The sequence below is a fragment of the Gallus gallus genome, chromosome 1 (genome assembly GCF_016699485.2).
Source record: "Gallus gallus isolate bGalGal1 chromosome 1, bGalGal1.mat.broiler.GRCg7b, whole genome shotgun sequence".
In the NCBI taxonomy this organism is placed as follows: Eukaryota; Metazoa; Chordata; class Aves; order Galliformes; family Phasianidae; genus Gallus; species Gallus gallus.
In genome coordinates, this window is record NC_052532.1 from 30,062,944 (window position 1) to 30,081,214 (window position 18,271).

At 39.7% G+C, this 18,271-nt stretch overlaps 1 protein-coding gene across 7 annotated transcripts in view; it reads right to left on the reverse strand.

Moving 5' to 3' along the window:
- Window positions 1–916: 916 nt before the first annotated feature.
- ADAMTS20 (ADAM metallopeptidase with thrombospondin type 1 motif 20) overlaps window positions 917–18,271 on the reverse strand; it is an 84,576-nt gene continuing 67,221 nt past the window's right edge. For 2 of the 7 annotated variants that reach the window (XM_015282450.4, XM_015282444.4), the window contains exons 29-39: window positions 14,360–14,527; window positions 12,064–12,237; window positions 9,098–9,268; window positions 8,391–8,591; window positions 8,129–8,258; window positions 7,877–7,971; window positions 7,688–7,782; window positions 7,142–7,275; window positions 6,379–6,470; window positions 3,277–3,381; window positions 918–2,634 (exon numbers count right to left, since the gene is read on the reverse strand). In XM_015282450.4, coding sequence (XP_015137936.2) covers window positions 2,545–2,634; window positions 3,277–3,381; window positions 6,379–6,470; window positions 7,142–7,275; window positions 7,688–7,782; window positions 7,877–7,971; window positions 8,129–8,258; window positions 8,391–8,591; window positions 9,098–9,268; window positions 12,064–12,237; window positions 14,360–14,527 — 1,455 coding nt within the window. In that variant the 3' untranslated portion in view covers window positions 918–2,544. Of the gene's footprint in view, window positions 2,635–3,276; window positions 3,382–6,378; window positions 6,471–7,141; window positions 7,276–7,687; window positions 7,783–7,876; window positions 7,972–8,128; window positions 8,259–8,390; window positions 8,592–9,097; window positions 9,269–12,063; window positions 12,238–14,359; window positions 14,528–18,271 lie in introns of those variants that run through there. The other 5 variants (XM_015282468.4, XR_003077121.3, XM_015282451.4 and 2 more) reach the window with 5 other exon arrangements.

Genomic DNA, 18,271 nt, shown 5'->3' on the forward strand with positions numbered 1-18,271 from the left:
CATGATACTGTAAGTACAGCCCACAACTGATCTTTTATTACATGAACCTGTAAGCACACCAGCATCACCAAGTTTCCAAATTCATCAGAGTCAATCATCAGGCTCCTGTTTTCCTTAAATTGCCCTCAAGATGAAAATTAACCAATGTTTCAATTGAAGGATTGATTAAGCCCTGATTCTCAGTTAAATCAGAATCCTAATATGAGGAATTCATGCAATACCAGAACACACAAGTTTCTCCGTAAACTAGGGCTGAAAATCCCAAAACAAGTTACACCCCCCTCCCCCCAATAAAAAAATAAATAAATGTGATGCTGTTTCATATAGAAGTTGAACTCAGAGGATATGCTTTAATTATAGAAAAATTATTTAAATTAAAAAATTACTTGATAAGAATATACTGTGTTGAATATGAGGCAAAAGGTCACTTTGTTTGATAATGGATTTGCAGTGATTTTGCAGCAGAAGAACTGAGCACTTCCCAGCCTGTAATCACTATTTCACGGTTGAAAAGAAAACGATTCTCCTGTAGATGGAGGTAGATTGCAGCTTACCTCCTGCCAAAGCAGCCATTGAGGGATCAGACTATGAAAGAATTGATCTGAGTTTAACACAGGGAGGAGGAAGAACTGAAGTAGATTTTTTAAGTGAATGATTTACAAGCAACCTCCTCAAGAGAGGTATAGGTGATCACTATGGTAGGGGCATGCTGATGTCGAGTTTACACCTCTGAAGTAGGATTTCCTTCCAGGAAAAAGTCTGCATGACTACAGTCTGCTTGTGCAGCAGTTATTCCAGTATCTGTATCTATCAAGGCAAGGTATTAATATTGTAATTATTCTGTGCACAAACAATTTGACATAGTTTTGCAACATTTTGGGCTAAGCATTCGATTAAAAAAAAAAAAAAAACTATACAAGTGCCATTCACACAAGCATATTTATTATATAAATACTTTATAAATTACAAGATTTTAATTATAAACATAAACATTTCTAGGAAAATAATGTTTTAAATTCTTAATAACTTTTACAATTAATACAAGGCACATAGTGCAAAAATACATTTCTGATGCAGAGATAAAAAAAAATAATTACCTACGTGTGTTATCTAAAATAGAGCTGCTTACACTTATGTGGCACAGTATTGTTTTTAATTAATACATATTACTAATTTGTGGTTAGCTCTTTGTGGATAAAAATCTGATATAGTTGCCATTTGATCTATCAATTTTACCAGCACAGAAAACAAGTATTTGGTTTACAGAATGCACATTGTCAGAATTATGTATAGTTATCCAGTACATCATATAAGATACTACACATGTAGAAAATTTTGCTTGGAATACCTGAGTATTGGCCCTGAAACACATTATCTTTGTTAGCACATACTTCTACAGTTCTGGACTGCAAGGTAATCCAAAACAACAGATCTTCCAGCCTTCCCCTCTATCACACAGTTACTTTTCTGGAAGAAATAATTCTATTTAGCAGATGTTAGAGCTGCATTTGCAACCGTTCAGAAATCAAACTGACTCAAAGATGGACACCAGCCACACTGTGAGTATGATGCTGCCCAAAGTTTTCACTAAGGTTACTGAAAACTAGATTGAATTGGAATATAAAAGGGAGACACGCTAGTCATTCCTAATATGCCACTGTAATAAGGTGTATATGGAAAGGGTTTAAGTAAATACATATTCATACAATCACACCCAAGGTGATACAGTCAACAGATAAACTGCTTTTACAGTATATTTGGTTGAGAGGCAAGGATTAAAATCAGATTTCCAAGCAATATTTCTCCTTATTTTCTCTTCCTGTGACCACGGAAATACTAAGCATTAAATGTTTAACATGTGCTACAAAGACTACAAAGGTTAAACTACACTTTTCACCATTACTGCTAGTATTTGAGCACCACAAGGGATTTAATGAGAGGGATAAGGAAAAATGTTTTTACTGTCAGAGAAGCACACAGATCTATAGAAACTATCTCAGGAGAAAGAACACTGGTTATGTGCTTTCCTGCTGAAAATTATTGACAGATAATTCCTAACAGGATACGCAAATTTGCAAGTATTTGAAATTACCAGCTGTTTTCTCTATGTAGCAATAATTTCCTTTCCTTCCCAAACTTTAGTAGAGCCAATCAAGAAAATCAGTGTGGAAAGTACTGAATATTGCAGAAAGAACTGCACTGGTTAGTTGTAAGTAAAGTACTGCAGTTATGGCACAGTTTAAGGTGTTATGCATGTTAGCAACATGAGTGCAATTTACTTGCTGATGTTTCTACTTTACAAAGAACGGAGGTCTCCTCATTAAAACCTGAAGGTTGTGATTTACACACTTGTTAGCCCATAAACAGGCAGTACCTCCCCGAATAAACACCAAAGAAAACAGGAAGCAATTCTCAGCAGTGAGCATTACAGTAATAAGCATTACAGAGATGAAAGAATTAAAAAATATGTATATACACAGCACCTACAATTTGCACCTCAATGACAGATGTTCCTGCTTTGATGTTCTTACCACATCAGAGTTCTCACTTTATTTGAAGCTGGAGACCAGTAATTGTGTTAGGAACACATTTCCCACAAAACCCTCCACATCTTCCATATATTTTGGTACCATCCTAGAAATTAGACAGGGAGAACAGTCAATCAAGAGAAGCTGCTGAAATCTCAGTTGTATGAAATGTTCCTTGAGGTTCGCACACAATAGACATTTTACAAATCAAGCCTACAATTACTAAATCAAGAGATAGCATTTAATTAACAGAACAGGCACAGAAATCCTTTATCATTATTGTTGTATACCTTCCACTCTAGCTTGGCATGCAGTATTTTCCTTAACTGTGCTTGTTTACTGCTCTTGTTCAACTGGTCTTTTGGTTTCCACTATGAGACAAGTTGGAGGCAACTTCTGTAGTACGTATCATCAATCAAATGGTATTTTGTATAAGGCAATATTAGGTACCCTCAAATTTTTAATTAATCCAGTCACTATGACAGTAGGCTCTTAAAATCAGTAAGAGAAGGCTAGGCAGGCAGCGCTATCTGGATAAGATTCCAGGAGGTGCAATTAAACATGCCATGATATCGTTAACATTAGTTTATCACGTCTCATACTGCACTTGGAAGAAGATTTAGATAGATCAGTGAGCTTGAGCACTGTGTTTCATTAATAAATAGCTTTGCACTAAAGAGTCATCATCAGCACATCCAGAGGCATAATATTCTACAACAGCAGGTAAAGGAAAACAGCACTGACTTACGTGGGATTTGTGTATGTCGGCGGTTGCATAGTTGCCCTGAGCCATCCATCTAACAGTACTGGATAATCTCAGACCTGTACCAGCCAAATTAATGCTGAACTGTCCCTATCAAAACAAAAACAAAAGGTAGAAGACAGAACTGATAAACAGAGTTCAAATTACTACAACACTTTATATATAACAGGTTATATCTGAACATTAAGTACTCAAAGGTGTGTGCTTCTCCTGGGTTGGTTACATCACATTATTTCCTATATTTTGACTCTTGAGACACAAAAACACATGAACAAGTTATTCTGTAGTAAGGAGCACCTGTTTGCAAAGTCTGAGTGCAGAACTGACATCAGCTGATCAGGCTGGAGCACCTCTTCTATGAAGAAAGATTGAAGGAACTGGGCTTGTTTAGCTTGGAGAAGGGAAGGCTCCAGGGAAACCTCGTTGTGGCCTTCCAATGCTTGGAAGGGAGCATATAAACAGGAGGGGGAGCGGCTGTTTACGAGGGTGGACAGTGATACAACAAGGGGGAACGGTTTTAAACTGAGACAGGGGAGGTTTAGGTAAGATATTAGGAGGAAGTTTTTCACCCAGAGGGTGGTGACTGGAACACGCTGCCCAAGGAGGTTGTGGATGCCCCATCCCTGGAGGCATTCGAGGCCAGGCTGGATGTGGCTCTCGGCAGCCTGGTCTGGTGGTTGGCAGCCCTACACATAGCAGGGGGGTTGAAACTTGATGATCATTGTGGTCCTTTTCAACCCAGACCATTCTATGATTCTATGATCAGTTAATTCAAATTATTTTAGCCTCCCTGCTACATATTTAAATTAAATTTACAAAACGTATGTACATGCAGTATGCAAGAGTGAGGCTGACTTTCTTGAAAGACATTTCTAAGTGCCTGAACATTAAGGAGATAACACAGTCAGGCCCTGATGTTGTCTGGAAATTAGAGATAAATCACTTCTTAGCCATCCAAATCTCAAACTTTCACATGCAAACTGCCCAAGCATCATCATCATCATATCATCTCCCATTTATTTATCTGTATACTTAATAACATAACTGAACATGAATATAAGTGGAGGTTAAAACAAATACATTTGTTGCTAAATGGGATGCTTTGCTATACAAACCATTCAAAACATTTTATTGATTCTAAAGTCTTTGCTTATGCAAATAAATACTCTGGAAACTACCTTCATAACACAGATGGTTCATATGAGAACAAGAAAAATAATTTAAAAGCTGGTAAACAAACCTGGGGATAGAAAATAATTAAATTACATCTACACAGAAGAGCAATGTGTTGAAAAGTAAGAGCTGCCCCCACAAAGAGCCTAACTGTTGGCTTAGGCAGAACTCTAATCTGAAAACTCCTGGCCACCTGCATAAAATTCACTAAAGGCCTGAATTTCTGTTTTCAGACTGTAAAAAGCGCTTAAGTCCCAGTATCAAAGCTTTAGCAAAGACAAAATCTCCATTACGTATTTCAGCTTCCATATTTTTAATATTGCATGTAACATAATGTAATATTGCATATACATACATATACAAAACATTTGTGTATGTTTAATATGTCTGATATGTATAAAAATACAGCATTCAGTCTTTATTCTTGGAAGTCACTGAGATTCCTCTCTAAAAATCCAGTCTTACATTGTTTGTTATGGCAGATTTGTTTCAAGTGCATTTCTACATAAATTTGATATGTTAATAGCACTCCTATGCTCAGGATGCACTAACATAAGCAAACATCGATGGGGTAGATAGTTCTTTGAAGGCTGAAAAAGGAGATTTCCATTAATGAATAAAGCATCTGGAGGAAATTCATACAAGTGGTGTGGAATGTTCCCCAGAGTTAACAGGCCCAATGTAACTCCATTCATAGGGGTACCATTTTGTAAAAATAAATAAGAAGTGCTATGTGCACTTATAATGACAGCATAACAGCTATCTGTGATGCAGTAAACTCAAGGCCAGGGACAGATCTAAAGAGCAAAGTGAATGAATTGACACTTTTTGTCAGCATACAGACAGGGAGGTTAGTTTCAATGCAAATTTACAGATGAAAATACATCAGTGCAAAAACACATCAGCAGAATGACTTCCTGACAAAAGTTACAGATCATAAATAGACATGTATTGCACTAAGCCCAGAGAGTCTGCATGTTGAAGGTATTCAAGACCTTAAAGAACTCCAACAGTTTTCTTGCCGAAGGTTAAGTTTGCCTAACATAAGCACTTCATTTGTACCTAAACTGTAGGTCTCTATCTGCCCTTGAATGCATCCTCCCACATAGTCCGTCTTAAGCTTAGGCATCCAGGTTAGATAGGCGACAGGGAATCACTTCCATGCACATCTAAGCTTATTGGTTTTATCTCCCTTTACAGTGAGTGAAAATAAATATGCACTTCCAGAAGATGATCTTGAGGTCATTATCAGACACCTTACAACATCCTAACGTTTCTAATGTGGAAGAGTCTATGAATTGTTTTCTAGGAAATCCCACTTCTTCCAATAGACTCCAAGGACAGCCTAGGTTGACTAGATCAGACCTATAACTGCATTAGTAAGGAGTAAACTACAGTATGAGCAAAACTGTGAAGTGAAAAAGTCAAGAACCTCATGTCCATATACAGCAGACAAATCAGGATTTTACACTGGACTATCTCTCCTCTAGTCCCATAGGCTGAGTTCTCATAGCAGTTGGAGCGCATATGGCCCTTCTGGAACTCATCATTCGATTCAGTTTTCATCCAGAGAGTATCCAGTTCATGTGTCCCAACACTACTTCATAGCATGAACCAATAAACAGAAAGCTGGGACACGGAGACATTCACTTAAGAAGCCCCAGCCAGTCCAAACTAAAACACTAACATTGAATTCAGCAGCTAAACGGGGTTGATTTCCTCTGGTAGTCTTGAAAGGCATACAGTTTGTGGTAGAAGCAGAAAAAAACAGATGATGGAACAGAGGAAGGAGTAAGAAAAAACACTTATTAATGTCACACACACTCCAGACAGAACGAATTTCAGAAATTTAGAACCTTACAGCACTAAATCAGTAAAACTTTTTTCTTTCAAGGGGAAAGAAATCATAAATACCTGTGGACATCTGGCAGCACTGTAGCAATCTCCAGCTGTAGCAAACGGAACCGCTCTCCCAAGTATAGTCTGAGCAAAAAGAAAATCTGTGGCTAGAAAACAGAAAATTACTCAACACTGAAAGTACTGCATTAAAATATAAGAATCTCAGGTGAAAACAGTGTGAAAAAGACAATATTTTTTTCTTTTTATTTTAAATAAACTATGTTTTACATAGTCCATTCCAGCTTACGCCACATGAATCACACCTACAAGCCCAGTTTGCTCTCTAAGACAGGATAAAAATAGGAGTATGCACAGCTGGACATAGCTCTATATGACCTGGTTGTGGCCCAGCTTGCCACCTTCAGACAGGGACTTAAAAGTGTTGCAAGATTTCCAGTTCTTTAAGTCTGAGAAGGGACTACCTGCAACATGGCATGGCCTTCTCAAGAAAAATATGCCAGTGAATTAGAGGAAATGGAATAATGGGAACAAAATCTTTGAAACTGAATCTAATTCACATGTAAATTAAATAAGCAAACGCAAAATTCAGGTCATTTGGCCACTCGGGGCAAACTAACATAGGAAGTGTTTCTCTATTTCTTGTGTGTTTTTTTCTTCTTTGAAATTTCCACTGAAGTCGTAAAGAAAACATGAATTTTATTTGCCCAGAAATGGCATTACCAGATCCACAAGTGAATTGAAAAGATAATTCTCTAATCACAGCCATACACAATAACAACAGAAGGCTCACGCTGGCTAAAACTGCCAAAATGCTTACTTCTAATTTGCATGGAGGCGACATCAAATCTTATTTTGCTAAAAACCGTGAAGCCAGCTGCAAGGTAATCATTTCGACAGGCACAGTCTTGCCTCCTGCTTCCATTGAAAGGACATTCATATGGATTCTGTAACCTGAAGAATAGCAAAGATTTAGTTTTCCATTTGACATTTTTCCATAACAGAATACTGTAGTGAAAAATAACTGTATTGCACTATGCCACCTACAGAATATTAAACAATTACTGAACATGAAATTCAGCTATTAGCTCAGCTCAGCTGAAATATCAGTGTGGATTGAAGCCATTTCCGAAGTCAAGAGAGAAAAAGAAATGTAATCATTTATTGCAATTATCTCAAGTCCAGATTGGAAATATACACATTTCTGCAGATGTGTTTGTATGTGTAGATATTCAAAACAGAAAATCGAGCAAAATAAATTATATTAATCTGTTCTTACCAAAGGTAAGTATCATTTTACTGATTTATTTTGGAAGAAATAAAAGCACTTAATAAATTTACAACCCCCCCCCCCTTTTTTTTTTACCTGAGTCCATACACTTCAGAGAAATTGTCTGCTTCTCCTTTTAACAACGTCAAATATTCTTTGGGGTTGTCTAAGTGCATGTCTGAACAATAGATCTGCAAGAGCAAATAGAGACCTTTAGCAAAATCTTTATGAGAAAAGTATTATTTTATTAAATTGTGTTCATTAAAACTCAAATATTAAGCGTACTTTTATCATCCTTCCTTTAATGTTGAGTAGGTATTCACCGTCTTTTCTCATCCCTTTTTTAATCTGGATATCTTTGCAGGTGGTAATAATTTCACCTTCAAAATGAATGATTAAATCATATTAATATTTCATGAATAGAATGCAGTTTTAGTACTTAACTTCCCATAATTATGCTCTAAATATGTGCACTGTTTTTGTATAAATCAACTCGGAAAACATTAAGTTCATCTAACAAGTACAGCCATCACTTACATTCCTCTGTATGGCAGATCCTCCTGTTATCTGGTTTTAAATGTGGCAGGCACAAGTCACTGGATAAGCCATTTTCAGTCATACACGCTACTGTTCTCTCCTTTACCCCTGCTCCACAAGACACTGAGCACTAGACATGGATAGCAATCAGGAGTTAGTTTAGAAGGCAGTTAATGATTAACAGAGGTATATCAGCAAATGCCTTGGCACCCATGTGTTTTTGAGGCAGCTATCAAACATCAGCTTGCACATCTGTACTCACCTTGGTCCACTTCCCCACTCTCCAGGTAGCTGCTTGTGAGCATCCTTTGATATTACAGTTATAAATGTATGGGGAGGGTGTTACGGGGCATTCTCGATATGCCACCGTTCGAAGGCCGTAAGCGTGCTTGTTTTGAACAGAATGGATTCCAACACAGTATGTGATCCTCTGCCGGTAATCCAACCCACAGCTGGCTGAACACTAAAACAAAATCCCACTTATTGGTGTTATTCCTGTGAAGCTGAACCATCCCACAGCACTGCAAACACAGATAAGCCATCCCCAACCCTTGTTTTGGCAAAATCATATAATCTGATGTATGCCATATCGGTTAAACAGTGTGCAGAAGTTGAGGTCTGCTGCAATAGCGCATGCAAGGAGATAGGACACGGTATGCAGCTCTTCTCAGAGCTTACAGAGCAGTTCCCTCTCAGCTGCAATATTCACATACACATATATATGTCAGTAGTGCAAGGGAAACAAGAGATTGAGCCCACTTAAATCAAGGAAAAGATTTCTGTTTGCTTCAGTGAGAGTGTCCCATAAAGACATTTCCCCGAGAGCCAGCAGAGGAGCCCTGTGGTCACGCCACTCAAACTCAGATGAAAATATGCTTTTTTTTTTTCCCCTCTGCACATTTTACAGCAGTATAATACCCTTCAGTGTAAAGTTCCACAGAAGAGATGTAAGCGAAATCATTAGTTTACCTGTGACAGTTCTCCTGTGAGCACAATGTATTTGGAGGGAGCTCTCCTGCAGTTTTTGACGGATGGAGGCTTTGTGGCAGGATCGCAGAAGCTTTCATCCACTTGGATCTGCTTTTCATCCACACACTTAACCTTCTGGTGTATTTCCTTTCTTCTATATGACGTCGAGCACTGAGTATGAGAAAAACAATCACAGTTGGTGTACCTAAACTAGTTATTTACAGAGTAAGGCTATTTGCCAATTGTCACACATCATTAAGGCCCAGACAGCAACAACCTATATGAAATCTGTTATCAGTGTTGGACTGAATTATGTTTTGTTTTCAGTGTTCAGGTACCTCCAATCGGCTGGAAAAAAACAATAGCGCTTCATGACGTGACACCGTAAATGGTGGGTGAGATGGAGCAGAAAATAAACATGTCAGGCAAAATGATAGGGTGAGTGAAAAAGCTCTTCTGTATGAAAAGAGTCAAAATAGGACTTCAGTGAAATATGAGAATAGCTTGGTCTTGAAAACAAAACATAAGGAATCCCTAGAAGCATGTACACAATATTACACTGATAGAGCAAAAGAAAACAGAACTGCTCTGGACGCTGAAACTAACCTGTTGTGATGAAAAAGGAAGGCTCAAATATACAAACTCCACTCTCAGCAGTTGCAATAACCAATACCACTGCTTACTTAGTGCCTGTTGATTCTACTCAGAGACCTGAACATAATTTCACACTAATTTAGACCAAGCCACAATCAATTAGGAGACTTGCCAAGGTGTGATATATAGGCCAAAGCTAATGTTCAAGTTCTAATATTACTGAATCAAAGTGACAGCCTGAAGTACAGAAAACAGATGCTGTAAGGTAGAACAGCTCTACTAGATGTAACCTCCAACATTACCAAATTTCCTTGAAAACGTTAACGAGACTGCAATGGCTTCTCTAGGTGGTCCATTGCACTACTTCAGTTGTCTTCACTGAGAAAAAGTTTTTCACAATGACCAGTGAACCTCTGGCTTCACCTCACTCCTGTTGCATCTTGTCGTCCGACCCTGTAGCACTGTGGAGGGCCTGGTTTCATCTTGGCAGATTTTAGAAGTCTCCTGCTGCATTTCCCACAAGCTACCCCTTCTCCTGGTCCCTTCAGCCCCTGCTCACCAGCAGGTGCTCAGCCCCCAGTCAGCCTGCAGGCCCTTTGCTGAATGCGCTCCCATTTCTCAATGTCTTTCTTATGCTGGGCCACCAGAACTGGGTGTAGAAGCTAGACACAGTCTGACAAGTGCTGAGAAACAAGAGATGATCACTTTGTTTGGTCTCCCGGCAGTATCCCTATTGGTACAGCCCAGGAGGCTGCTGGCAAACACTGCTCCAGGCACATGACGGGCCCACTGGCAGCTGCCACCAGGCAGCTGTTCCTGTTCCTCCCCAGGGGGAGGGTTCCTCCCCAGGCTGTTCCTCCCCAGGGGGACTTCCATTCCCCAGGCTATGCTCCACTTCTGTTTTTGTTGAAATACATATAGCTGTTGTCGTTCTGTTCTTCCATCTCGTCTGGGCCACCCGGGTGGCAGCCCTGCCTTCCAGCTACAAAGTGCTCTCTCCATTTTGGTGTCCTCTTGATGAGAAAGAATTGAGGCCCAAGGAACGGCTTTGCAAATTTCACTGAGATAAGTACGCTGTTGAAAGAAGCTGCAAAATGTACACCTGGGCTTACAAACCTCACCTGATGAAAAATCCCTGAACAAGCTGAGAGACAAGTAAACAATCTTTCTGATGAAAAGCCTTATTTAGCCTTCTATTCTCTCCATGTGAACAGGAATTGAAGGGTAAAACAATCAGTGATATCATATTACTGATGTGGAAAAGCAACAGTGTTAGTACATCAGGGAACAGCCTCTCATCACTCCTTTAATTGGTAGGAATTTTTGGGAAATAAAAAAATGACAAAAATTCTCTTGCATTAGGCAGAAGTAAGGTACTAACACCCAAGTCTTGCAACCTCCTAATCTTGCAACCAAAGTGACTGCCTACTTTCATGAAATGGTGAGGCTACAAACAAGATGGCAGAAAGTCAGAGAGAATCAGGAATGTAAACTAGAGCCCAGTCAGAAGATCAGAAGATGCACAAGCAAATGTACCTCAGCAGTGGTGCATACACCCATAAAGCGTTTAAAAACTCCATTCAGAAAGTGCACATGAATGGGCTTGTGTCGGGAGATGGAGCGTGGATCCAGTTGACTGGTGTAGCTTATAGAAACACCTCATCTTTTAATGGCATGGAGTAGCTCAGAATATTAGGCATATTAGGGATAATCTGATCATTAGGCAATGAGAACAGGCAGAAGAGCACTTTATATATTATTTCATTAAGGATTCTTATTTTTAGTAGGAAAATGCACATTTGGTATGAGAACGTTGGTTATTGATAACAGCAAGCCTCCCAGCTGTGAGCTCTGTAAATGTAGATCTGGGAGCTTTTCTGATATACTGTGACCAGCGGGGTAAGGAAATGACACACGAGCACTCAGAGCAGAGACAGCTGGGCAAAATATTCCAACTTTGAGTACGTAGTACCCCAGGAGGGGAATACAGATAGATAAATACTTGAAGAGATAGTATTAATGGAAGATATACAGGGTTATATATGAATCTGGTGAGAAAGGAATTGAACACAGGAATTTCAAGCAAACAGCAATAACAATGTGGAAGAAGTTATGAAGTAGAGAAATGATGTAGTGAAACATGGTGCATTTGTTGTGGAGAGCAGTGAATACCCAGCTGGAATATGCAAGTATTTGATAGGGAAGGAAAATTCACTCTCACGCTCCGTAAATATATTTTCCTGCTAAAAGAACACTCAACTGCTATTCTGCAATGTAACGGCTACTAGAAAGGCATCCAAAAGTTAAAAAAAAAAAAGACAACTCTTTGCATCAAATATAGTTACTTCATCCAAGCTGAAAGTGTTACTTACATTCTCCCATCCATCTGCCAGCCATTGGTACCGCATGCAGGCAGGCAGCCAACATGGCCTGTGGCCAGCGGGCCGTGCATTGTGGTTGCACATTGCTTCACTGACTTTACCCAGGCCCTTCAGCTGACAGTAGATGTCCCTTTGCTGAATCCCCACACCACAGGATACAGAACACTGAAATTGATGAAAATTAATCATGTCAATGTGAAATGAAACAGTCAACAGAATGAGGTACAGTCTCCATTATTCAATGTTCTTGCACTCCACTGACTCTGCTGTATTATCTGAATAAATTTATTATGAAAATATACATTCCAATTAAAATAAAAGATGTAAGATATATCTTGTAAGATATATGGGAAAAAAATGCATCCAGTGTGCCTAGATTGCTCTGCCTGCTTATCTTAATCCACAGCAGGAATAAAATCAGTGTATGCATATGCAAACCAGGAGTTTTGCAAGATCAAACAGCTGGAAGTTTAGAACTCGTCTCATTCCATTATTAAATTAAAGAATGACAGTCTTGCCTGTTCTTTTAAAACACAAACATTAAAATAGAAAAAAGAACCTCAGTATTTCATTGTAGAAATATCTTGCAAATGGTGCAGCCTTTTGAAGTAGCACTAAGTATTTCAAATCATGATGAGCTTAAAGGATTCAAATCCTACCTACCATACATCTCTTTTCCTTCTTCTTGGCCAAAGTTAGTTTACTACAATGCCAGGATATGCTGTGATAGGCATTTTGTTTTACCCCAGTCAGAAGCACAACAAGGTCCCAGAACCCACCCAATGACTCAACATAATCATGAAGGAGATACCAATCTATCAAATCACAGAATAACAGAATTGCAGGGGTTGGAAAGGATCTCAAGAGATCATCGAGTCCAACACCCTGCTAAAGCAGGTTCCCTACAATAGGTCACACAAGTAGGTGTCCAGATGGGTCTTGAGTATCTCTATGGAAGAATACTCCACAACCTCGCTGGGCAACCTGTTCCTGTGTTCCATCACCATAAATAATTTCTTCTGCATGTTTGTGTGGAACATCCTATGTTCAAGTTTTAGGCCATTGCTCCTTGTCCTATCCGTACACACCACTGAGAAGAGCCTGCTCTCATCCATTTGCCTCCCACCTTCCTTTAGATATTTATACACATTAATCAGATCTCCCCTCAGTCTTCTTTGGCCCAGGCTACTCAGCCTTTCCTCATAAGGGAGATGCTCCAGGCCTTTTATCATCCTTGTGGCCCTCTGCTGGACTCCTTCTGGAAGGAGTGGCCAATGAAATGTGGCCAAATTGAGGAGATCAGTAATAGATGGTACCCTGCCTCTTATCACCACTATTTTGGAACTGAGCTTACATCCTGTAATAACCGAAGGTTCCGTATTTTCCTCTAAAAGGTCAGTCTGAGTCCTTTTTAATGATTCAGAGAATCATGGAATCATTAAGGCTAGATAACACCAGAAAGTATCTCTTTCTGTAATACTACTTTTACACTCACCACTCAGGTAGAATCAGAGAATGGTTTGGGTTGTAAGGGCCCTTTAAGATCATGTAGTTCCAACCCCCCTGCTATAGGCAGGGACACTTTGCGCTAGACCAGGTTTCTCACAGCCCCATCCAGCCTGGCTCTGAGTGCTTCCAGGGAGAGGGTATCAACAACTTCTCTGGGCAACCTGTTCCAGTGTCTCACCATGCTCACAATAAAGAATATCTTACTAATATCTAGTCTAAATTTACCCTCTTCCAGTTTAAAGCCATTTCCCCTCCTGTCACTACCTGCCCTTATAAAGAGCCCCTCCCCAGCTTTCCCGAAGTCCCCCATTAGGTACTGGAAGGCCACTATGAGGTCCACTCGGAGCCTTCTCTTCTCCAGGCTGAAGAGCCCCAGCTCTCTGAGCCTGTCCTCACAGGGGAGGTGCTCAGGGTATGGTCTTTAATGTTTGGGTTATTAGCACAGACCCAAGGCTTTTCAAAATCAATGGGTTTTTTATACTTGGTTTTCAGTCAAGAGTGTAAAAGCAGTTTCTCTGGTGCTTTAACTTAGATGCATCAGTTTCATCAGGACATGTGAATTAGTTCAGTTTCTCAAGAAGAGAACAAAATACCTCTTTAACCATGAACACAAAACCATGTTTTATGAGTTAACTCTGGAGAACATTCTTCCCCTTCGTAAAATCTCTGCTTGTAGCCCATTTTAGAGAGCAGCCTCGTCTTTATTGCACCCCTTTCTTTTGACAGCCAGCAGTGCCATTATAGAAGAGAAGAACACAATCACAGCAATTTTACATACTTCTTTCCATCCGCTGGTTTTCCAGGTAGGACATCTTCCAGCTCTACAGATTTTGTATGTCCGTGGCTTTTTTAAATGTCTGCAGTTTCCATCCTCTACTTTAGCCCGGAAGCTATTAAAACAGTGCACATCACGATGCTTCAAACCTTTCCCGCAGGAAACAGAACACTGAAAAGAGAAGAATATTAATTTACTAAAAGTCTCAAAGTAGTAAGAAAACAAAAAGAAACTGCAGAGTAGGCCAAAATGGACTCTACAGTTTAAGGAATAAGCTTCTGTATTATGCCATAATATCTACTGCACACATCTGAAATCACTGCATAAGTTCTCTCGTACTGAGCATTATTGATGAGATGTCAAACATCTGTCATGTATTGTTCATTCATTGATAAATATCTGAGCTCAGCTAGCCATGCAGGACACAGCCCACTATTACAATCTCACAACACCCTCCAGCAGCCTTCTGCTTTCAGTCAGCCTATTGCTGTTTTCACATAAGCATTATGCTACCCATGGTTATTATAAGATTTAAAGACAGACAAATGCAAATCATAGATATGCATGTTTCCAGCCATTAGGCTATGAAACCATGCTTGTTCTGACACCTGCCTTCCACAAGTTTTGGGTATCTTGCTGTACCAGGCACAGAGCCAAGGGAAGATGTATTAAGTAGTCATTATAGGTTACAGCACATTACTCAGAGGCATAGCCCTGCCCTTTTTGTCCCCTGGCTCTTCTCTTCCCTCCAGAAAGTTGCTGTGATAGACCATCAGGTCTCAGCAGGTGAGTTAGGCACCTTACAAAACACAGTGATAGACAATATTTAATGCAGCCAAGAAAAGAAAAATGCTCTTTCTTTTTTTTTTTTTTTTTTACTTCTTTTCCCCCTCTCTTTAATATATATAAAAGCAAGTGCGTTTTGCCTGGATGCAGATGATCTAGGATCATCTGTGGAAAATTCAAGAAGGCATCTAACTCTGTACGTATTCCCCTTAAACAGGGCATATTCTGACTTCATTCTATAGGTAATACATAAAAATAGCTCTGAAAGGGATTATCTGTTCCCAGTGTGGATCAAGTGCAGGCAGGCTCAGCTGTGTTCCTTACAGGACAGTGGCCCGCTTTCAGTGAGAGACATGAACTGCTCTTGTCCCATGCAGCTTCTCACTATGACTCCTGACAAACAGGTGAGCACAGAGAGTCTTCTAGCACAGAGTGAACACCAAAGAAAGGAAGACAGGTCTGCCAAGTGCTGAATTGAAAGCTTTAATCAGTATGAAGTTGGGGTGCCTCTTCTAGTTTTTCTGTAAAGCTGCTCAGTTCTTTGAATGAAAAATGTAGGTTCCATAGGAGACCCCAGGTGTGGAATCCCAAGTCTCTAGAGGCATCTAAATGTAGCTTATGAAGTATCTTCTGTTGCACTCCATTCCCATCATCTGTATTTTCCTTAGAGTTGGATATGGTACACACTGACCTAAGGGTACCTGCTTGATTGGCTTCCTTTCAGCTTTAGATCATCAGGATTCTGTGATTCTCTGGAAGTTCCATGCAAACGTGAGGAAGGAAGCATCAGACTCTCTCCTGAGCTGGACAGAGACCTTGTTCTTTACTCTGGAAATCACTCGTGTCCTTTTACTGAGCCTAGCCTATAGCACATTTCTTACAAAGACGAATTTTGCCTTTCATGAGCCTTTACTCACCCTTGAAGCTCCTAATGCATTACTACACACAGTTTGTGGGATCTCATCTGTGGATCAGGAATCTGCCTGGTGCCCAGTTTTGTGAGATGCTCTGGTAATGATCTTCCCAAGGCTTAACTCACCCAACTGAAAAAAGTCTACCTGCACTTTCATCTCCTGCTGCTTCACGTCCTTCTGATCACTAAGTTTGCACACGGTCAAGAACAATGTAGTCCTTACAGTTCGAGACATCTATAGTGGCTTCATTTGGGTAACGTTCCACATGATCAGAGACCCAAGGAAAGCACATGCTTTCATCTATTTTCTGCAGATCGCACACGTATAAAAAAGTCTGTAAGAATTTTAAATCTCAACATAAACACAAATCTTTTAAAAAGGGTACAAGTTGAAAAAAGTATCCCGTAAGCATTTTACACAGAAATTCTAGCACTTGTCTCAACACAGGCAAAAGTAATATTTCCCATATGCCACGTTCTTTTAAAAACATAAAACTGTAGTAAAAAGCTGGACTTGATTATTATTGTTCAAAGCCATTCCATGATGCTGGTAACTAGGATTCATCTGTTTGGCTTTTTTTTTTTTCATAGCAATAAAATTCTATGAGGATCAGCCTGACAGAAATCCTGATGCTTTCTGTGGTACAGACTGACTCTCAGGCAGGCATGCCATCATCAGCTCTCACCAAATTAAGGCTCTGTCTGCAGCTGACAGATGTAGTTTCACAAAAACCTCAGTAAAGAGCTTTTTTTTTTTTTTATTTTTGATGACTTTACTATTGATATCATTTCATTTCAAGGCTGAAGACTATGGATTATTTGGTGGATTTTGTTCTAAGTTTTCCTAACCTTTTCTTTCAAGGCAGCATTTTGTGGAGCTTAGCTGGAGCTCACTGGGCTTCCAGAGAATGAAAAATAAACCAGTTAATGAGAAGCATGAAACAAAGTTCTCTTTGTATTCATATTAGGCATGAGGAGATCTAACACATGAATGTGATCAAAAGCAGTGCTTTGCCACTAAAAAAAAAGGATAAAAAGATATTTTAAACGTATGCTCTAATAGGAATTTCTTCTCTCTCTCTTTTTTTTTCTTGGCAGGCATTTCTGTGACTGAATAGAAAGAATTTTTAAAATGACAGGTTTTACAATGGCAGCCTCCCCAGGACAGTGGCCGTAGCACTGCATTTGCTGGAGCTCAAGAAGCATCTGGACAATGCTGTCAGACATATGGTCTGGTTTTTGAATGGTCCTGTGTGGAGCTGGACTTGATGATCCTTGTGGGTCCCTTCCAACTTAGGATATTCTACGGTTCTATGATATAAAGGATAAGAAAGTGTACAAACCTATACAGTTAAACACAGTAGTTGCTTGAGTTATCTGACTAACTGTATTTTGATGATCTCTTGCTCGGCCCAAGAGTCTATTTGGGCTCTTTTGAAACTATGCCAAAAGTAGAGTGGGAACACTACTGCACAACACACTCACAAAGCATGCCTTTGAGTGCTACTCAGTTGAGAGTTCTTTCAGCTTTTCATTTGTTGTATTATGATGAGCTCTCCCTGCGCTTGCCTCCCCTCTGTTAGCCGTATCTCCCCAAAGTTCCTTGTGATGCTTGAGCACGAAAAAAGTATTTTTCAGCTGAAATCATTCACAAAGCTGTCCTTCCCTTTACGCATGTAGAATACTGTCAAGAAGTAACACAGACTCTGGGATTGGGTCCTCCTGAGTTCACGGATTCAGTGTCACAGCTCTTCACTAAGATAAGCACAAGCACTTGTGCTATTAGCTCAAACAATCAGAAGGGACCAGGGTTAGAAAAGACCAAGCAACCCATCACTCCTGAGAAAGTACACTGAATTCCAAGAGGTATATCTATGATTTATTTTTGTCTCTAAGCTACATACGTTAACTACAGAAGTTACACGCAAGATTTTGAATTATCTCATTGAGTATCGGATTGTTTAAAAAGTTCAGTGTTATATCAAATCTATTGTGTTGAGAAGATGTCTTGATGTGATTAAACTAAGTCATCCTTGCAGCTGCAGTCTGAAAGGGAGGAAGGGTAGGCTAAGAACGACTTTGTACTCTGCATAGCAGGGTAGGAACCCGACACACCAGTGTTCTACCATTGCTACATTGGTTACCATTGCTTCCAGGTGTTTACTGTGCACGTGAACACCTGTGCACACCAGACCAGTCCCAGTGTGTGTGTATAG